Source organism: Triturus cristatus, chromosome 11, assembly GCF_964204655.1.
Source record: "Triturus cristatus chromosome 11, aTriCri1.1, whole genome shotgun sequence".
NCBI lineage: Eukaryota > Metazoa > Chordata > Amphibia > Caudata > Salamandridae > Triturus > Triturus cristatus.
Window position 1 is genome coordinate 62,896,703 of NC_140594.1, and position 22,492 is coordinate 62,919,194.

Here is a 22,492-nt window from a genome sequence, read left to right on the forward strand (position 1 = left end):
CTGGGTGAGGCTCCTTTACACGGGACCCATGGCTCAAGTGGTGGTGAATGGGCGGGTCTCTCGGCCCTTTGCCCTCGGCAGGGGCACGAGGCAGGGGTGCCCGTTGTCCCCGTTGCTGTTTGCTCTCGCCCTGGAGCCACTCGCTGCCTGGCTCCGTTGGGAGCCCTCGCTTAGAGGGATCCGGTGGGGCCCGGGCTTCGAAGATCGGGTCTCGCTGTATGCGGACGACATTCTCCTATATCTCACCTCACCGCGGCAGTCACTCAACGTCCTCTTTGACGTTCTGACCTCCTTTGGGAACAATTCGGGTCTCACGATCAATTGGTCTAAATCCTGCGTTTATCCCATCTCTGGTGGTCCTCCTCTCCTGCCGCCTCGGCTCCCGATTCAGATATCTCTGAGCGGCTTTAAGTACCTGGGGATATACGTTTCGCTGGACCCGGTGGCTCGCTATGAGCAGAATCTCCTGCGTCCACTTCGGCGACTGCGGGAGGACACGGCCCGGTGGTGCAGGCTCCCCCTGTCCCCGCTGGGTCGGGCCGCGCTGTTTAAAATGATGTCCCTTCCCAGGTTCCTCTATGCACTCCAGAACTCCTTCGACGTTATCCCAGTGGCCTACTTTCGGGAGGTGGAGAGCCTGCAGAGGAGACTGGTGTGGGACGGGCGGGCGCGTATTGCTCTTGCCAAGCTCACTCTCCCCTGGTATGACGGGGGCATCGCGCTTCCTGACATTCGCAGGTACTATTGGGCCTCGCAGCTATCTGCCATTAACCACGCCACGTATGCGCCCGGCTTGAATCCGGCGTATGAGATGGACAAGTTCCTGCTTCCCGGCGGGAACTACAACAGGGCACTTTATTCCCGCCTGGCTGGCCGGACCCTTACGGGTCCTACTAAGATTGCGGTGCGGACCTGGAGGGCTGCCACTGCGGCCATGGGCTGGAGTGAGCGATTAACCTGTGCTACTCCCTTGTTTGCCTCCGACCGCCTGGGCAGCTTGTGGACCACGAAGGGGTTTGACCAGTGGGACACGATTGGTATCAGCAAAGTGGGAGACCTGTGGCACAAGGGCGCGGTAAAGACTTTCGCGGTGCTCCAGGCCGAATACGAGCTGACCGACAGGGAGTTCTTCCGCTACGCCCAGGTTCGACACGCCCTGCTCTCGGTCTTCGGGGAGGGGACCAAGATCCCTGTTTCCTCGCCCCTCGAGGACCGCATACTTGACGGACATGTCCCTGATAGTACTATTTCTTTAATTTATAAAAAATTAATTAATCACCGGGCGGACCTTTTTGTGCGCCTTCGGGAGGCTTGGACTGGGGATGGGGTGGAATTGGACGACGAAGATTGGCAGTCTGCACTGTCGTCCCCCAGGGAGGTTGCCATTCCGGCTCGTCTCCGGTTGGTACAGCTCAAGATTCTCCACCGGGTGTATGTGACGGGTCCGCGCTTGGTCTCGATGGGATTTTCCGGCGACGGGCTCTGTAAGCGAGGCTGTGGGCTCAGCGCCACCTTTCTTCATATCCTTTGGGAGTGCCGCGAGGTGGCGGACTACTGGCGCCGGGTCCACACGGTTATGGGACAGGTCACTGGGGTTGTGCTGCTGCCGGAGGTGCGTCGCTGTGTCCTGAATGTGTGGGAGCCCAATGACTACAGCGCGGCTCAGACTCGGTGGGCGGCCCTAGGGAACATGATTGCCAAGAGGGACATAGCGCAACTTTGGGGCGCTCAACGGCCGCCCACCGTGTCAGTATGGAAGGAGAATATGGACTGGTGTATGTTTAGGGAGAAGACTGTGTATGTGGCCCGTGGCAAGCCGGGGGCATGGGGTAGAATTTGGGGGCAATGGAACGCGTATCGCGGAGGCATCTGTACGCCCCCCCTGGTAGATACTGATATCGCCATGTCCCCCTGACCCTTGATGGTTCCTGGCGCCTTTTGGAACAACTACATATGGACGTTCATTTCCCTTGACCCCCTCCCCCCCTCCCTCCGTCCCCGGCCTCCCGGTACTCCTCTTTTTAGCGGTTTGCTCAATTGTCCTGACTGGAGTCTCCCGGGGGGAGCCTGACCCGCACTGGTTTCCCTCATAACTCGCCTTATGTTTTTTATTGTTTGTCCTTTTGTTTTTGTGATTGTTGGACTTACGCTTCCTGTTCCTCGAGAACTATCTGGAGCTACTGCGGGGCAGTGCCCTGGGAATTGATTGTAGCCTTGATATGTGTAGATTTCCTTCTGTACCTAGCGGCCGGCCCGGGTGGTTGTAGGCCCGTACTTGTAACCGAATTATTGCTCAATAAAAACTTTTTCAAAAAAAAAAAAAAAAAAAAAAAAAAAATCTTTTAAAGATGCAGCTTACTAGAAATGTCTGAATGATGCGTGATGGTGTCTACTCATTTCACACCTTGCCCATCCCACAGGATCCACACGATTCAATGACCCTCCGGATCGGCAGGACACCTCACACCTTGGGTACATACTACAAGGGCTCTAGTGTGCATGCGCGAGTGTGCAAGCATATTAGGAATGCCAACTTTGGAATCATGATACCCCAGTGGCCGGCCACTATAACCCGACTCGGACCTCACCCGCAGCAACGCCGGGCATGACTGAGGCTCGCAGCTCGGCTCAGCTACATAGGTACACAATCAGGTAGGTAATCTAAACAGCTGCAAACCACTCCGACCACCAGTCTGTGGTTCAGTCAGCCGCAGGTGGGGTCGGGTTAGTTGGCGTCGCCGGATCATGATTCTTACCGGCCACAATGAGCTGTGCTAGCCTACATGATTACGACCAGCTGAGCAGCCAAACTTTCTTATTCAACTGGCACCCAGTTGCGCCCTGGGCGGCACAGCAGGACACACCCGCCCGTAACTGCGTGTCTCACAAACTCACGCCTGACTTCACTGGGTGACTGTACACCGTCTGTCTCTCCGTAGTAGCCATAGGGCACTCACCGACTCCTCTTGACGTCGGTGAAATGCATCAGTAATGGCATTGCTGCACGGAGAATTGACTCCTAATCAGGTCTGTTACACTGTAGCAGTAGAGCTAGAGCTCCGGCAGCCCCGAAGCCTGTCGGGAGCAGTCCGCGCTGCCACTCAGAGCTTTCAGTCAAAAATGGTGCATTAGCAGCCAGCGCTCCAGGACGCTTGACAGCTGAGGAGGCGCTAAATATGCGTAACTTTGCATTTCAGAGTGGTGATGCGGTCCACCACACTGAAATGCGTAAGTGTAATGCCTGATGCGTGGTACTTGGTAGGGCTGTCCACTCAAAGGACCAGTGGACAGCACAGCATTGGTTGATTGCTATCATTGCACTGCTAATGGGACACCTGCAGAAAGACTCCCAAAAGGCCAATAGTAAGATGCTCTGTCTCACTCCACAAAGAAGGATTTCCTAAACCCATCATATTCTATAGTTCAAAACCTCAGCTTCCACAGAGCAACCACATCTAATCTTCTGAAGGAAGCGACTCCATCTCTGTAGCAGACATTACACAGCCCATCTCACCTTTCTGTGAGGTCTAGAACACAGCACGTTAAAGTAAATACAAGATGTCAATTGTCCTTTCTATCCACACTCGCTTATCAAGGGCAGAGAAGAAAGCATAGGACTCTGAAAAGGCAATAACCCACAAGCCGGATTACAAGGTAGATGTTCTCTGCACTGGCAAAGGGGCTCTGTATGAATGTCACAATCCACCAGCCTCCCACCTAATGTCACCCATCTGTGCGGTGTGCAAGGGGCGTTTCACACATAAAAGGCCAGCTTTGAGCTAAAGAGAAACAAAGCTATGATGCACCAAAGAATAGCCACAGAGAGCCGCCATCCAGGGGGACCTAACAACAGATGGCGGTCTTCCGCTTGGAACGGCTCATCTAGGGTCCATCTCGCAAAATACCCACAGAAATCTGGAAGAGACCACGCTCCAATGCTTCAGCAAATCAGACAATACACGCAGCTCTAATGTCATTTGGAGTTGGGCAAATCCTGTCCTAGCTCAGCAGAGAAGCTGCAGCTCTCCTTACATCTTCGGACACCGGTACACCACAAAAGAAACAAGTATACAATGAACTAACTGCCTTTTTATAAGACACACCAAAAAGAGGACACCTTTCAAACTCCAAAGAAGTTAGAAGATTTTGCTTCATTTGGTAACAGGAGCTCTGAAGTGTCCCCCAAAGACCTCTTCACCCCCACACACTTCTCTCTTGGCTGCTGAGGGCAATGCTTTACCTTTATGCAATTTGCTCAAAAAAGCTCAAACCAAATTCCACCTGCTCAGATTTCTCTTCTGCACAGCTCACAAGGCATTTTAAGGATGCGGGCTCAGTGAGCTAAAAGGTTGAAAGAAATGCTGTTCTGAAGGTCAAGAGTTCTAACCCCAGCAAGGAAGAATCAGGCGTCCTTTCTTCCGAGGTAATTAAGTATTATAAATTGTACATAACGTCTGTAATTTACAGTGCACAGTGCATAATTTAGCTCTATATATAAAATAACTTATTATATAGAGGGTTAACGGTATACTGTAGAAAGAGGTTAGCGCCACCCCCTGCACAGACCCCTTAAACATGAAACACACACAGAGGTAATCCATTTTACAAACGTGCACTACTGAAATGTGCTCATTCATTCGTGCAAGTCCCTAAGGGCAGAAACACCGCTCAAGCACTGCTCTGTGCATTCAAACAACGAAAGCACTCATGTGGAGGGTTCATACCCAGCTAGAATGTGAGCAGCACGCCACTTACTGTTCAGCCCATCTCCCATCACAGGCTGGAGGAATTTGTCCCGGTGTTCAGAAATACCATCCCGGGGGCTGATCATCCCATTGCCAGCTCCATTACTGACCAGGACATCCCGTTGGCTGGTTGCAGGGTCCATTGTGAGAGCCAGGGGGCAGCACAGGTAACCTGTGCAGCTGCTCACAGAATCTGCTTCCGGGTCGGTGTTAAACCAGCTACATCAGGGGTAGAACACATGGCAAGTGTGTGTAGGGGCATCAAGGCCTGGAGCGGATTGGAAAGTGATGAAAAAGATGCAGAATCCCCTGTAAACAGAAAAGAAATCTGTCAGTGAAGCAGTCAATGGTCTTCTGCATCAAGATTACTGTATACAATGAACTCATTCTCAGAAGCGACAGGGGACTCACAAAAAGCACCTAGGCACTGGCAAACAAGCCTGTTACTTATCTATACATGAGCCTCAAGATACTTTTGTTTCTTGAGTTTATGGATAACCAAATAATACAATGCAACACGATTAGTCAAACAGATTAGTCAAACAATCGACCAGCATGGTCTTTGCCTTGACTCAGGAACATTTTAAAATACCGAAGCTGTCATGGTTCACTCTCCGTAGTCAAGATGCGAGCAGCGCACTCCCAACGGACAGACTACGTCCCACCGCTAGACAGGAGGAAGAGTTAGGCACATGCCATCATTTATTCCTGGCAGAGAACAACGCTAGGGGGCTCTTATATACTGCTGTGTATCTAAAACATTCACACAATCCTTCTTACATTGTATTTAGTCATTCTGATGAAACAAGTTCCAATCGACCTCGAAATATGTATGAAGCCACCCTCCCATCACCACATCTTCCACAGCCTGGACTTCCAATATTCACCAGCACACACTCTACAGTTGGTACTTAGACATTGCACAATACAGGAACAGCCTCTTCAGTTACTACAGCAAACAGGATTTCTGGCCCATGCCAACAACATAGTCGTTCTTCATCAAAAGAGGTCAGTCAAACTCAAAATTTGCCTCAGTTTTAATTTTTAACTTTTCAGCCACTATTTACTCTTCCTGAACATATGGTTCATGACTGCATGCCTGGCTTTATGGTCGAGACAATCAGTGATCCACTCATTGCCAATGAAAGTGACCGAACAAGAGCACCATACAAGGAAGAGGAAACACCACGTGAGGCCGATGACTGCGTCAACTGCACAGCGCTATGGGTGGCTGTGTGCAGGGCTGGGGAGGTACAAACAACGAACTGGGCTGACACCCAACTCCCACCAGAAGCTTCTTGACAGTCTGCAGACATGGAAGTCAAAGGCTCAGTCCAATACTACCAAAGTCCTTCTACCCTGCTTTGTATTTCATCAATTTAGGTCTCAGTTATCTGCACAGTTATTCATCTATCAGAGTTGCTAACAAGGCTCTGCAAGCGGAAAAACAAAAATTACCAAGTTAATGATTTTAGTATATCCTATAATAAAACTGAAGATTGTACAGTAAAGAAAGTCATCTCAAATACGTCAGCACGTGTCACCTGATGACTTCAGACAACAACTGAGGCTTCCTTAAATGGTTTACAAACAAAATCAAATTAAACAAACCAAGCAGTTTGTGCTAACATAAAGTACTGAGGTCCAGATCTAAACAGTTATTTTGTGGTCAAAGGGTCAAATTTGCAAATTCTGACACCCAGTTAAGATCCGTTGCAAAACAGCCGCCTGTTGCATACAAAATAACCCAAACTGTAATATGATAACATGTCTACAAATTTCAATTTGAGTTTGTGACTACATGCCAAAATCAATATTTGGAAGGGCCATGTTTAAGGCATCCTTTTCTAATAGCAATGAATTCACAATAGGATATATTAAGGTTTTGTGACCAAAATCCAGTTGTAAAACATGAATATTTTACCAGCGACTGAAAGGCAGTGGGAACCCTTTTGCTAACAGGAAGGGGGCTCCAAGGAGCTCCTTCATGAACGTTTATAAAAAACACTTTTAATCAGTAGCCAGTGGTCATGAGATCAGACCACTACCAACTCAAAAAAAAAGTTTTAAAAAAACTTAACTTTTTTTTCAAATGTATCACTTTTTTTTGTTTTTTTGTGGAAAATAGTTTGCATTTTCCCACAAAAATAGAGATTATTTTATTCAAAAGCAATCCCAGACATGGTGGTCTGCAGACCCTACAATGCTATCATCCCTGTGATTGTAGACAATCGTACTGGGTCACAATTTGCGACGTATCTCCTTCATATTAATGTGGTAGGTTGGATTGCGACCCACTACAGATGTGAATTGTGCAAGTTCACCTTTTAGCACATAGGTTGGTTCGCAAAATCAGTATCGATTTGGTGGAAGTTGGTGCGCAATTTTGACCACTTTTACAGAATGGATTCTTAGTGCTCTGGCACTAAATTCCTCAACTTGTTTACAATATATGTACAGCTAGGAAACAGATGTACAGGAGACCCATGGCTGGTCTAGTAAATCCCACTGACTGGTAAAAACTCAGTTAAGGTCTAGACAGGATGGCAAGCGGGAATATCTGTGATTCGGACTCACTGGCGGGTGCAAAATAACCAAAGACCACCAATTTTAGTGTTACCCAATACAAATATAATATTGCTCCGCAATCACTACTAGAACAGAGTGCTTTTTCCTATTGTATAAAACTTAATGATTTTGTGTTAATTTATCAGGTTTAATTCGGACAGAAGTGTAAAAACACACTGCCTACTCCTACAAAGATAGCTGGTGATGGAATCTGTAATAGTGCAAGCTTCAGTGAAGTCTAATAGTCCAAGCTTCCTGCTCTGGCTTGGAGACGAATTCAGCTTTCTTGGTGACTGAACCTTTGCAACATATATAGGCTCTACCAAAAAGGACAGTCAATATTGACAATGGAGGTGTATTTTCCTGTGCCAGGGAACGACTTGCATACCTGAAGCTAGGCTGACATTACTAGCTCAAAGCACAAATCCATTGTATAAGGCCCGCTAAGCTCCAATATGAACATACAGCCTAAAGAGGAACGGGCCACAAAAAGAGTAAAAACTCTGAACCATCAAATTCCACCAAAGGGCAAGTATCGCAATACAATGACACTCATTAATTCATCGGAATAAAGCGGCATTCTATAAGATTCATATTTATATGTTTTAGATGGGCCATGCTCTCCACACAGATTCAATATTGCTCACAGAAGGTGCAAGGCACATCTTAGGGACTCAGAAATGGCTGAATACTGAACCCAGCTCTTAAGCTCAATTCACTTGCCCTTGAGTGCAGCTCATAACATCCAACAATGTAACATTAATTAGGCACGGTAACTCAAAGTGAAACTGTACCATAGAACAGTAGTTACTCAAACTAGGGAACATTACAGAGGGTGGCTCCTTGGTGAAAGGGGACACGGACAAGGGCTGCCAAAGCCAACAGGTATCACTTTGACATATTGGCTTTGCCAATGTTTTTTGTTGATGCTCTGTAGCATCGGCATAAAGAAATGCTTTTAGCCAATACTTTGCAACACATGGGGTAAGATAATAAAACAGAACGATAAAACAGGGTCATTATGTGTATGCATAAAGATGTACCATGGTGCTATGGTGGCCTAGTGTGAGTATATAAGTTTGCGCCTGTGTTACCATACATGTTTGCAAATATGGTGCAATGCATCGTCATTCCGTTTATTTTTTTATTTTCTTTTAGGTCGGGCCTGGGTAGCGCATGCACTACTCTGCGAGGCATGCTGTATTGTGGTGGGGACTTGAAGCTCCGCCCACAATTTTTATTGGCTTGTGTCATTGTCCACTGTAAACTGTGGCTGTTCATTGGTCAAAAGACTTAGTAGTCCCTCCTTAGTACCACGTTCTCATTTTGTAACCTCCCATCGCGACATCCCCTAATACGTGTGTTGTTGCTTGGTAGGCTCTAATTACAGCCTCTGAGCACTATTCTCCCAAGTAGCTTTGTCCTGCCTGCTGTTGCTCTCGCCTAATGCTTTTGACAGTTTTTACAGCACGCATTTGCAATGCAATAGCCGGGATGTGGAATTCCTATAGCCCGAAGCCCAGAACATATTGTTTGGGGTCAAGGGCAACACGTTTTCATGTGTATTTTGTCCTTGGGACAAGTAGGCCCCCAAGGACAAACCCCCCGGAGCACAAACCCTTGGGCTGCCAGTTTGCACTACCACATTATGGATCAGGGAAGGGCACTGTCTGTAGATAAGTTAATATTTTTGCCCACAGGCTAATGCTGTTCAAACTTGTATCTGTGGTTCATTAATTGAAAGCCTTTATTATTAGGGTGAGCGCTCTAAGTAAATGTTATAAGCTCCGACTTAACTACGGACAGTGGTTCCAGTATACAAATGTGTTCATACGTTTTCAAAGTTTAGCAATATGAGGCTATGTATAATGCTCCCAGAATGCTCACTGATTTGATATTAAATATTTGCAGAAGCTTGAAAGCAAGATTGAGGATTCTTTGCTTTCAAAATAAAATGTTCATAAAAAAATGGAAGCAGGAAAAAACATGTTACTAAACTACTACAATTTCAGGCACTATTTCTTTGCAGCATCAATTAGTAACATGTCTTGATGCATGCTAGTATTTCCCAAAAATATTCATAGTGGAAAATCAGTGTAACCAGTTTCAATAGGATTATGGGAAATAAAAATAAATAAGCATAGGCAAAGCCAGGAGGTCTGAAATTGGTGGTCAGCTTTTAGTTTTGTCAATGTGTGACTTGTTGTGGCATGGTTTGGCATGGTTTTTGCAAACCCTTATGGGTGTGGGAGCTGCCAGGCCCTCACCATTATAACAAACATTGGCAAAAGCAAAAATCGTTTTTTGGCCTCAAAAAGCACACACTGCCACAGTAGTTACTGGCACTGAACAAAACCACTTTGTGTGCAGATATGCTCCTTGTAAAAGAGTAGAATGCTGTCACTCACAGTGAAGCCAGACGATGCAGAGAAAGAGAGAGAGAGACAGAATTTTAATGAACACAAAAGGTTTACAGTCAATGCAAGCCAAATTAGGAGCCCTATTTATTATGAAAGTCGCAAAAGTGCACCAATGGAATATGTCCTTGCAGCTACATGGCTTTTGTGAATTCCCAAGAATTTACAGAAGCAGGACAAGAAACAGTACTCCTAGAAAATATCTGTGAAGTGCACTTTGTCATGAGCAAATATGCTTGTGTAGAAAAATCTGAGTGTCTGCAAGTTCATTTTCCCTCCAACCACTTTTTTCCCCAACTCTGGAAGAAGGTTTACATCTGCCATAGTCAGGAGTACATTTCCAACATTTCTCAGTATGGGAAAAGTTTAGAGAAGAGTTGTTGAAAACCCTTAAAACATGCAAGTTAGTAGGTTTGCACAGACTCACAAGGGCATTCCAACCCTGGAACTATTGCTTACCACTACCTTCATCCCCAGTATGTAGATCTGTAGAAACATGGCAACATAAGGGGATTACAAGTATTCAAACACAACTATGGTATGAGCCCTGGCATAATCAGAGAGGCTACATCAGTGCTATTATATAATGAGATTGCTGCCATAATTTGTCACTGCACTATATGGCACCTAAGGGGAAGGCTGATTTTGTTACAGGACAAGTAGATTTATGAAGTAACCTGACCCATCTACAAGTAGATATTTTATTAAATGCCACACCCCTGCAATAGGTTTCGTATATATGAGAGTTTAAGCTATTGGCATTGTAAATGACAATGCCTTTTATTGATCTGTTTTAAAAACAACATATATATAAAAGGCATTGTCATTTACAATGCCAGCAGCTCAAACTCTAAAAAATGCGAGACTTATTGCATTGCAAATGCTTGTTCTATATTGTAGGCAGCACTTGGAGATGAAAATAAAATATTGGAAAAGTTTTTGAAAAGGATTTCCAAAAACTGGTCAGAGCAAATGGCTGCTGACCATTTTTTTTTTTTTTTTTTTTAAAAGAGGATTGTGCCAGGAATAATGAAGAGCTACAGGGGAGCGTGAAGACAGGGAGGGAAAAAATGACGAACAAAAAGGAAGGGTAGAGAAAGCAATAGATGGAGCTGGTGGCAGAGAGCGCAATACAGAGTACATAGGGTGGTATTTGAGGGGTGAAGTAGCACAAGATGAAGAGAGCAAGAAAACAGTCACAATTGTATGGTGTGCTGAAAGAAAAGAAGATTTCCCTCAATGTGAGCAGTGGGAGGATACATATCATCCAATTAAAAGGATGGTAAAAAGCTATGCTTCAGGAGAGGGACAAACGCAAGAAGAGGAAAGTAAGTCATTGAACAAGAAGCAAGCAATGACAGTGACAAGAAAACCTGCTAATTGTAAGCAATGGGCTGGCTCTGAGCCCACTGTAAATTTTTGGTAAAATCCACAAGAGGTCTTTTGACAACAGGCAGCAGGAAACAGTCATAGGCAATACGTCAAGATGGGTTTCAAAGAATTAAAAAATATACAAGTGGTGAATTACAAGGTAGAACAACAAGTGTGAGTGAGTGAGTACTTTCTTGTATAGCGCATGGCTACCCTAGAGCATCCCAGCGCTGTAAGACCAGAGAACGTTAAAAGACATTATTGAAACAAAAATGTCTTTAGACGCTTCCTGAAAGCCAGATGATTAGATTCATGCCTGATGTTGTCGGGGAGTTTATTCCATCCTTTGGCCGATTGGACAGAAAGCAGGCGGCCGCCCATCTGGGCCAACTTCACCCTGGGAACTACAAGCAGATTTCGTTGGTTGGATCTAAGAGATCTAACCGATTGATGGCGACGAAACAGGGAGTCCAGAATGGACGGGCCAACATTGTGGATGGACTTATGTGCCAAACACATAGTCTTGAACACAATCCTTTCCTGAATTGGTAGCCATTGAATCAACCGAATTGAGGCCTTCGCTGAACATCGTTTGGGGACTTTCATAAGCAAGCGAGCTGCACAATTCTGCACAGATTGCAGAGTTTTTATGGTGGCTGCTAGTGCCCCCATATAAATAGTATTTGCATAGTCCAGTCGCGAAAGAATCAACGACTGGACCAATACGCGTCTGGCTTCAAATGGAAGAAGATCTAGGACTTTTTTTTAGAACTCGCATCAATCCATAACAGGTCGCGGCCACCTTCTTAGCCTGATGTTGGAAATTCAGGGCGGAGTCCAGCCAGTGTCCCTCTTTACTTTTTTAAATAAGTTGTTCTTAGTTTTCATTGTTACCGTACAACACACTGCGATAGGCAAACACTTGTTTCGATCTCAGCTTCGTTAAATTAAAAGACATTTTCTAAACATCTTGTCCACATAACTTGTGTGGGTTAAACTGTGCAACTCAAAATTCCCACCATCCATCTCCTAAACCAAAAAGGAGATAAAAGTTGAAAAAGCCTCTTAATGAAGATGTTCCTGGTTTCAGGGTGTGGATTTCACCAGGAGCTGTGGATACTCAGCAGTCTTCCTGTTGTGTATAAGGGGTCACTGGACCTCACGTTCAACAATCAGACTTGCAGCTCAAAGGGGCTTTACATAGTTGGGAGACACTTTGATATGCAGGCCCAAACTGGATTCAGAGTTCTATTTGACAGCTTTGCAGCTACTGTTGTTTTAGGATTTTGTGCAGTTTATTCCTGGCGAGTAGAATGAAAAAATAAGTACCATGATGTGCTATTCTGGTTTGTGCAGGAAGAAGGGATATTGCCAAATCCGGTGAGATTAGTAGAGGACCGCTTGCATAATGGAGACTCCCTGACTTGTCTCGAAGCGCAAGAAGGATAACAGAAGAAGCAAACTTCCAGGTGTCAAAAAGGGATGACTGCAAATATAGGGGTTGGAACGAGATGGAGGCAGGTTTGAGCCTTGAAGTGGCTGTCAATAATTTGAAGTGAGCAAATGATGCCACAAGGGGTGGGGCAATTCATGAAAATCAACACAAGAAAGAAAGTATGCGTCAGAAAGAGGAAGAATTGTATTTGCACTTTGACACGAGCTTTCATGAGAAATATTTTAGGCAGCAAAAATAGGAGAGCGAGAAATGAAAATTATTTCTGGCAAAAAAAATGTAGATTCTCCTTCTCCACCTTCAACTAAGAGAGACTTTGAATGACAATTAGTAGTCATATCACATCAGGAAGAGGGGTATAAGCTTGCATTGGGGCCCCGAAAAAGTTGGAAGAGAGAAGAAAGGCACTGATGCCAAATGTGTTTGTGTCAATCATGTCAAACGAGAGAAGCATAGCAGTGCAACAGGGAGCACCGAATTCGGTGATGAGAAAGGAGAAAAGTCTTGCACAATACAGACAAAAACAGAAGAGGACACAAAAGTCTACCGACTATAAAGTGACAGTAAGAAGAAAACGTGCAGTGTCCAGCAGTGGAAGGGGGGCAATGGTTCACAATGTTCTGTATCGGCCCTTTCATTTGTTTCATATTTGTAAAACAGTCAAAGCATTTTTCAAGAACAAGGACACCACAGTCTGCTCTTCTTTGATGTTCATTGTTCATTTCACATTGTAGCTGGAGTTATTTCAAAATGGTGAATGCTTACCTGCTTCGTTTTATACTTTATAAAACTTTCAACATGCCCCATAACACGGTCAGGTAGATCTCAGAGGGCACAGGGAGTGTTTCACTGAACTTCACATAAAGCTTGATAAGGGGCTGGGAAGAGATGGATCTTTCAGACTGTTTGTCGCATTGCATTTATTTATGAGGGCTGAGTTTGCAGTACTTAGACACATCGATGCACACTTAGGGGAAAATCACGTCCACCCAACGTCCACGTCAGACCCAACAGAGACCACGTCAGACCCAACAGAGTGCCTAGCCAGGTTGCTTTAAGTGGCGTCCTCCACATGGTACAGAGAAGTCAAAGAACACTATAGTGGCCTATCACAAACCTTTGTTATACATTATCACAGCGTATACAAAAAAAAAAACTAAAAAAAAAAAACTAAAAAATAAATAAAATTAAAACAAAAAAAAAAAAAAACATTTTTACAATGATTATTAGAGCATTTGCCAGGGGAATAACAAAATACTGAATGCTAAGAAAATACCAAACATTACACAAATACCCTGGTGCAGAAACGTACCCAACAGCCCCGTACCTCCGTTTCTGGGCCCTGTCAGTGGTCCACGTTCGTGGACTAATCAGATTTTAATCATTTTGCGTATCCCCTCATCCTAGAATGTTCGACTGTGCCTAACAGTTAAACCAGTTACTTTCACCACTTTGCAATTAGCAAAAAAATGTGACCAGAAAGAGGTTTCTCAGTTGGATTTAAAGAAGATAGCGAGAGAATTTACACATGCCTTATGCGGAACACTAGCGGCAAGAATGACATTTCCCGAAGCCATCAGCACTCGGTGATGCAGAACAGAGTAACAGTGATAATAAATATACACTCTGCACATCTGAGGGGGGGGGCTATTACTGCACCCGTGAGTGATGATGCACCTCCATACAGGAGGCATGTGCAGAGAAAGATGCTGCAAGCTTGGGTTTGTTAGACAATGCCCAAACCATGAAAGGATGAGTGATGATGCACTTCTATGGCGGAGGCAGGACTATGCTCGCGAGGAGGCAGTGATGTGGTACATTTTTAAGCTTGAGGTGCAATGGCACTTGTGCCACTCATGGCGAACATACTGTGTTCTATATAATCGTTAAAGAACAGTAGCTCGGCTTCCTCGATCCACTGGTCTCTGTGGAACCATCCGCCTACGTCTGAGACATTGTCAATCACTTCTTGGATCGGTCCTGAGGACTACTTTACTCTCACATTCTTTCGATCAGCTGTTTGGGTGCATTCTTTCGTCTCCATCTGAACATCTGAGAGACTGAATGGATGAAGGACTATTTAAAAATCTGAACAGTACGCTCTGTTATCACACATTTATCTCATGCTTGCAATGTATACACAAAGCAATCTTTTGTGTTTAGTACAGCAGCACACATCTGTATTGCTTTTGTCAGAATTTGAAACACACACAAGGTGATGGGAGGAAAGCTTGCAATTTGTCTAAACACTGGCAATTGCTCGGCTAGCCTCCAAACCCATTGTCCCTTTTCTCACCATGGCAACTCAGTTTAGACCCAGCCATAACCAGGGCAAAACAGGTCTTGGGTTGCTAGTGTTCCGGTTCAGGGAGGACCTGGCTTTGCAGTTTGGGCTGGACTGTTCCCATTGGAGTAGGGTCAAGCCTGTTTTGCATGTCGCTGGGTCCAAACTGAGGTGGCATGGTGTGCAAAATAACAGATTGGGATGCGGCCTGAGTAAATTTCAGTGGCTGGGATTCATTCAAGCATTCCATTCATCACTTTTTGTGTACTTTAAGTTTGTCAGAACTTGATCGCCAAATCAACTGGCTTTATTTATTTATTTGAACTTATAACGCGCAACAGCTACCCACAGTGGGTTTCCCGGCGCGAAGGGATAGACTCAAGAAGAGAAACAGACCTCTAGAAGCAGCACCATGAAACAACTAAATCAACATGCAAATCACTGGAAGAGTAATGCTTTCAATTTTTTCCTAAAGGTGAGAAAATTAGTCTCCGTTTTCAAGGTGGAGGGTAACGCATTCCAGTGTTTAGGGGCTAGATGAGAGAAGGCCCGCCCTCCCATTCTTACAAGTTTAAATCGAGGAATAACAAAGTCACAATTAGCAGAGGATCTAAGAGTGCGATTTGGCTTATAAGGTTGGACAAGGTTTCGCAAATACTTCGGGGCCGAGCCCTGCTTAATTTTAAAAAGATAGCATATGGCTTTAAAATTGATACGACTGGAGATCCTGAGCCAATGTAGATCACGTAAAGCCTGAATGGCTGATTGTCTTCTAGGGATATTACAAAGAAGACGGGCTGCAGAATTCTGAACAACCTGAAGTTTTGCCAATACTACTTGTAAATGGTAACAATGCATATTTGGGGGGAGGAAGTAGGCAGTGATTCAAATTAAGGGGCCTGACAATGCTGCACATTTGAAGAAAATGCCGCTGTGCATATAAAGGGTGGGAGACGCTCCCTATCTTAAGGAGGAGATGCTCATTAGGGGCAGAAGGTGATGCTCATCTTTTGGGGGTTGGGGTAGATTTGTGGGCTGGTGATGTGGTACATTTGGACTAAATGCTGTACATCTGAGGGGGTTATGCGTCATGTTTTCAGTCAGTGGTAAGGTTGTACTTTTGGAGTGTTTCTGTACTTTTAACAGAGCAAATTCAAGGTTAAAACAAATGAAGGTGCACCGAAAAGAGCAATTCAGTCTTTGTAGGTTTTCTTCAAATTCTTTCTTTATTCCAATTATTTCATTTAAAAAACTGCCAACGCGTTTTGTTCCACGACAAACGGCGCCACGGAACTGATGACTGGATCCACTTATCAAGGTGGCAAGTCTTTACCTTGGAGTCCCCCTGCAGCTTTGGAATTTCATTTGTTATCTCCTACTCATCCTTAACGGTGTATTACTATATTTATCCTAAAAGCCCTGATGAAGTTCCACAAACTGTGAATAGGGAAACGAAACGCGTTGGCTTTTTTTTTTAATGAAAAAATTGGAAGAAAGAAAGAATTTGAAGAAAACCTACAAAGACTGAATAGCTCTTTTCGGTGCACCATCATTTGTTTAAAACTGCTGTATAATCTGTAAAACAGTGATACCGAAGGGTAACAAGTGTCGAAGTGTGCACGATAAACAACAAAGAAAACAAGCATTGGCATTAGGTCCCAAAGGCGAGACCTATTGGCTATAAGTGTTTAGCCATGCAACACTTGATGTTGTTGCACCAAGGATATTGTGCTGGATAACTAAACACTTATAAGGTCCCAAATGTCGAGACCTATTGGCTATGTAATTCAAAGAATATTGTGTTATAGCATTTATATAAATCTTCATAAGTCTATGTGTGACACAAAAGCACACATTCTAACAGGTCCGCATTTAATGAAAAATCGTTTTTGTTGTTGTGCCACAGTTATTATCTTCTGAGCTGCCCTGTCTACCCTGTTACAGCCCTGAACACATCAGTGTGTGTTCTTATTGACAGTAAGCTGTCTTAGTAGTTGCTTGCACTAACTTGTTTTGGGTAAGGTGACTGTGAGAGCTACATTTGTGTTTTCTAACAAAACATTTGAGCGCGCCAAGCATTATTGAGTCAGAAGAGCCTGTTGTGTAGCTTTGTGTGAGAGGCTGAGACTGGTATGATGGTGGCACTTTGCAGGTAGTAGGCAGCATGCCGGACCGGGGCAGACAACAACGTAATACAGGTTGTGGCTTATGATGTGACTTGTATTAGAGTTCTTTTTTGTTTATATGGATTAAATTTTGATATTGTGTTCCCAATGTTCACTGCTTAAGTTTGATTACGAGAAAGTATCAGTGATAGTCCTTGAAATATCAGAGATAATTACCTTGAAATTAAGAAGATGTCACATATAGCAATCCAATACTTTGGCAGCTATGTAGGCTAACTATAACACATAAGGGATGGCACAGAGCTAGGGAGCAAGCGAGCAGGAAGTGTTATGATGCCGTGCGCAGGACACGTTTTTATATATCTAAATAGGTATTCCAGGACGGGCGCATATATTTTCGTGTTATTGGTGGTTAACGCCGCTGTACATGTAAACAGTAAACTTAATATTACAAGATAATTGTAGAGCTGAACCATAATACAAGAGGGGTGGCAGTGAGCCAGCGAGCAAGAAGTGTGATGATGGAGGTGCGCCGCACACATGTATATATATTTGAAAAAGGATCCAATGCATTTTTTTTTGTGCTTTGAGTTTTGCTACCGCCGCTGCACGTGTGTGAGGAAGAAGGAGGGGGCGTGTTAATGTGCCGCGTGCACATATCCTGTCCTTTGAGTACTGATAACAGAGTTATACGCGTGCACAACTGCTGTTTGTAGGTGTGCACTAATTTTGGGTGGGTGGTGAGAAGCTGAGTAGCAGTTTAAACGGTAAGTCCTTGGTAAAGCATTATAAGTAAGTGTGTGACACGTGACGTGCAGAGTTTTGGGGCTCGCGTTAATGCGCAGTGGGGTTTTTTGTTTTGGCGGTTGGATAAGCGGTGTTGCTGAGTGTTTATAGTGAAGTGGCGTTGGTTAGGGCGGCTGCTTTGAGTGTGTAAGTGAGGTTACAGTTTGTACTTGAACGTTGCTACTTTGAACATTGTCAGTAGCTTTGGCAGTGGATCACAAATTTAAGCTAAAAATGAGAAGGAACGATGAGTTGGTTTTATTAGTTTAACACTTGCGGCATGGGACAGCTTGATCATGGCTGTGCTAGGAACTGAGAGCAAGGAGAAAGGCGGCTTAATCCGGGTAGCATATTGTAATGAGAGGTAGCTAGGAGCATGGAGGGGGTGAGTGTTGAGGGGGCATGCGGGGTTAGAGGGACACCTAGGGATGTATTTGCAGGATGGCGAAGGATTTAATTGTTTGTTAGTGGTGAGAGTTATAGGTGAGGCGCAAAGCAGAAAGAGTCCGCCGGCAGATTGGAGGGCCGTGTAGGGAGTTTGCTGGGTTACTGTTCTTGGGGAGCGAGGGGAGGAGGTTAATTGCAGCTGGCGAGTGCTCTGCTACTTTAATACAATATGGAGTTTTATAGCACGTGTGAGTTTAACCTGCGGCGGACTGTGGGAGTATGCAGCAAAAATGCTTGTTAGTATGGAGTCCTAAAACGTAATATGTAGGAATGGTGTATAAAAAGTATTGTGTGCGTGAAGGAAGATTGTATGGGTGAATGGCAGAGTACGGATAAGGAAGAGTATGGGGGGCAAAAGAGGTAAGAGTGGCAAGTTGTTGATAGTAAAATTATGGCAGGCTACACAATGTGAGCAGATTTGTAGAGGGAAAATGAAGAATTGTTTTGTGGGTAGTAGTATTGTTTAACAGAAATAACGAACAATTGCAGCATGGTAATAACATTTAAAAACAATTAACCAATAACGACTAGTAGCACAAATACAAAAGTTGCAGTAAAGCGCCAAATTGTTATATTAAATGAATGTTGTACTAGGCAGAGACAGGAAGGGAGAGAACTAGGGAGTGGCAGATGAGTAAGAGTAAGGTAGTATGGTGTGCAAATGGTATGGCGTATTATTACAAAAACAGGGTTTGATGGAAAAGGGAGGGTTATGAGCGTGGAAGATGGCAAGCAAATAGGAGCGGCATGTAGCTAAAGCAGAACGGGCTTAAGAAAGAGGGAGGCAGGAAGCAGTAGGTGTGGTATGGTAAAGTGTTAGTTTGTGTTAATGTGGGCAAAAGTACATGAGTAACAAGCATTGGGCGCGCGGCTGTGAAAGTGACGCAGCCGTCAAACTGAAAGCGATTGCGGGCTGTAAGGGTGCTCGCGAGCGATGCACTTAATGAGCCATGACGAGAGAGGAAAGCCAGATGGTGCCTCTGCTCGTAACTGTGCGCGTAACCGCACAAAAAGCTGTGCTCGGCTTTTTAAAGCCCACTCACTAAATGTCTCGCCAGAGCAGCGCATGTGCTGGCTCAGGCGAGACCTAAAATAATAGTGGCAATGTTACAGTGAGGTGCTATTATCTGGGTCTGTCATCCTGTTTGCTTCTCTATTCTCATATTCAAGGTTGGCCTGATGCTGAAATAAAAGGTAAAAGGTTTGGTACTGCTCGTCAGAAGGAGATGTGGCAGAAGCACTTAATAGTTCCAAGCTCCACTACACACACAGTTGGAGTTAGGAATGAGGACAAGAAGTTGACCATCCTCGAAAGGATGCAACACCAATGAAGTCTTCTCTTCTAAAGAATTATATACACTACCTCCGTCTACCCAAGAACATTAGTACAATTAATGACCAGTCAAGGGGATGGGAAAACCCTGGGTTTAGCAAGTTTTATTAGAGAAAAATGTTAAATACAACTTTCTGACTGCAGGAATTTTGTTTCCACAACTACATGTGGTGGAAGTTTAATTATTCCATGCCACTCTACCATGGTCACCATGTAAGAGCCCAGACAGACTTTTAGACAAAATACAAACAATAACAATTTTATTATACAGCACACAATACCAATTCTAAGCATTGTAAATAACAGATACTACTATTAGTAAGTCTATTATAATCGATTTACTGAAATCAGCAAAAAGCAAGACTGAAAGGCTAAATCTGTCTTATTGGTATTCAAACGCATGACCTTCTCAGTAGCAAATTTGTCAACAGTGAGAGTTCAACTTATAGTCACCTTGACGGATTAAATCCAACAACTTCTGGTTTCGGTGTACTCGGGTACCACTGGTGAGACCCAGAATCTGCCATTCCCAGGAAAATGACACAGTGTTTGGGGCTTGCCCAGATTTTAAAATACTTTTTCACAGTGGCATAGTTGAATATACATGTTAAAACGTCAACAGCCATGCCTAAATAATGTACACTACACTGTACCTAAAAGTGGGACTGTGTGTGATTTCTACTCATCTCATTAAATTGACCATCTTGTTTCGGGTCATGACAAGGTTTTTGTTTTAAATATAGAACTCACTAACGTAATTAACTCTAAGCAGGCCTATTGTTCACAGGGAAGGGACTAAAGAGGCAGAGGGAGATTGTGCAGTATTTTCTCCGAGTCCTGGAGTAGTAGTAGTTGGATACTGGGTAGTATCTGTAGTGCATACTATTGTGTAGCAATGTATCAAAACTATTTAAATGCTAACTGATTAACAAGGCACTCCATTTGTACAATTACCTCAAGGGCAGTGATAGCCAATCCTCAAAAATTGCTCCAGGACATGGGGAACGGATGTGAACTGCAATACAGTAAGACTCACTAATTACAACTGATAAACTCAATGTTTAGTCATATTTAAGTAACTAGTTGCCTAGCTCAGATATGGCAGTGTGCATTCATAGTACTGTGTACGTTTGAATTCTGGCCACCCGCCCTCAGCAACATCCGTGCAGCCCTCAGTCTAGACAATAATTTCTGCCTCCCACAAAATGTTTATGAGTGCCTATGCAATAGGCCTTTAAGTGTAGACTGTCACTGCAGTGTGCTAAAGATTATGTAAAGGAATTTGTTACAAGGAATCTCATAGATGACAGTAGTTTGCAAATGTTTTGTGTTGGTTACACACCCTGGCAAAAACTGAGCATAGACGATTTTCAGTGTGATGATTCTTATTAGGCCCCGTCCTTCCAAGAAGGGTGGTATATTTTTTTGCCAACTGTAATATTGACTGTGCTAGTTGGTACACAGTTATTTTGTGGCACTGAATCTCACAGACTAACGTAGCCCTCTGAATCTCACAGACTAACGTAGCCCACTCAAACAATCCATGGAGATAGAAGATTTGCTCTGCAATAATCACGACTAGGCCCCATTATGTGGGATATTATTATTTTGACAACTGAAAACTTGTACATATTTGTAATTTAATGTAGTACACCTGGTGGTTGCCTTGTGGGAATGCTAATGCTCAAAATTGCAAGTTTGAGTTGGTTATCATACCAAGCCAATGATAAAGCCTATAGGCCAGGATGGCTCATTGGAAAAGCTACCCAGATGCCACAGGTCTGATCCGTTTATTAAGAAATGTTATGCAAAAAAGGCTGTAGGCCTGAAGTGTTACGAAACACATATATTCAAGCCAATAGGCATTTAGGGACTCATGGATTTTGCACCATGTTAAAGACTGCAAACACAGACTTTGTTAAATGAAATGTATTACTATTGTTAGACAAGGATTTTAGTGCTAATTATCTCCTCCTACAAATCACAGGGGTAAAAGATGTGCATTGCAATAACCATTGCTGGAATCTCTTCAGTAGGCCTGTTAGAATTAGTTGTCTGCCAGGATCTAATTATAAAAAATGAAAGAAAGCAAATGTATATATACATTTACTTACAAATACATACATTAGGGCTTTGGGTCAATCCTTTTCTGCCATTTGCCTGTACAAGTAATTTTTCCACACTCCTTCCACTGAGAAAAGCATACAGCATGGGGCTGTGGGTAAGCTCTCTATGGCCACTACGTCTCTCGCCCTGTAGTGGCTTTTATCTTATCTGTAAATCTGCCTGAAATTGAGTCTGCTTCAGTTCAAGGGCCACTGGATCAGCCCTTTAGTGTTTCATTTCCTCCTTTGGTAGGTCCCCTTTCATTTATTTTATTTTCATTTGTTAGAGCATACTACAACTTCCCAGACAGTACTAATTCGCAGCTTGCTTGCCACTCCTTTCGTCTTCAAAGTAATGTCACACCTTATAAATATGTCACCCACTGTGGTATAGTCAAAGTTGTTGGAAAGCATTTAAAATGTTTTATGTATAGTTACGTTTTAAAGACTTTATTGTATTCTCTCCCTTAGTACAAGTAAACTATAAATAGGACTCACGTTAGAAAGCACTGCATATGCATGCAACAAGTCTTCGAAATAGGCGGCAAACACTTTAATAAAAACATTACCTAAAACGAACTTGCCATCACCCTATCAGTACACAGTAGAACAAACTTAACACGTGCGCTCAAGACACCGCTGACATTCCATCATCGGAAATCCAATAATAACCACAACAACAAAACTTTCAAAGGTCCATCCATACACAATACACCTTTCCCAAGCAGAAGAAGCTGCATGAAACCCTGACGCTCTCATGCACACAACATGTGAATCCACAAAGCGGCACCAAAGACATATATTTGGAAAAATACAGCCCACTTAACAGGACTTCCATCACCATACCAACATTCATC

At 43.9% G+C, this 22,492-nt stretch overlaps 1 protein-coding gene across 2 annotated transcripts in view; it reads right to left on the bottom strand.

Moving 5' to 3' along the window:
• The window catches only part of GOLGA3 (golgin A3), a 163,872-nt gene that overhangs the window by 140,238 nt on the left and 1,142 nt on the right, over positions 1-22,492 (bottom strand). For both annotated transcript variants that reach the window (XM_085636240.1, XM_085636239.1), the window contains exon 2: positions 4,756-5,054. In XM_085636240.1, the coding sequence (XP_085492366.1) occupies positions 4,756-4,888 (133 nt within the window). In that variant the 5' untranslated portion in view covers positions 4,889-5,054. The remainder of the gene's footprint in view (positions 1-4,755; positions 5,055-22,492) is intronic.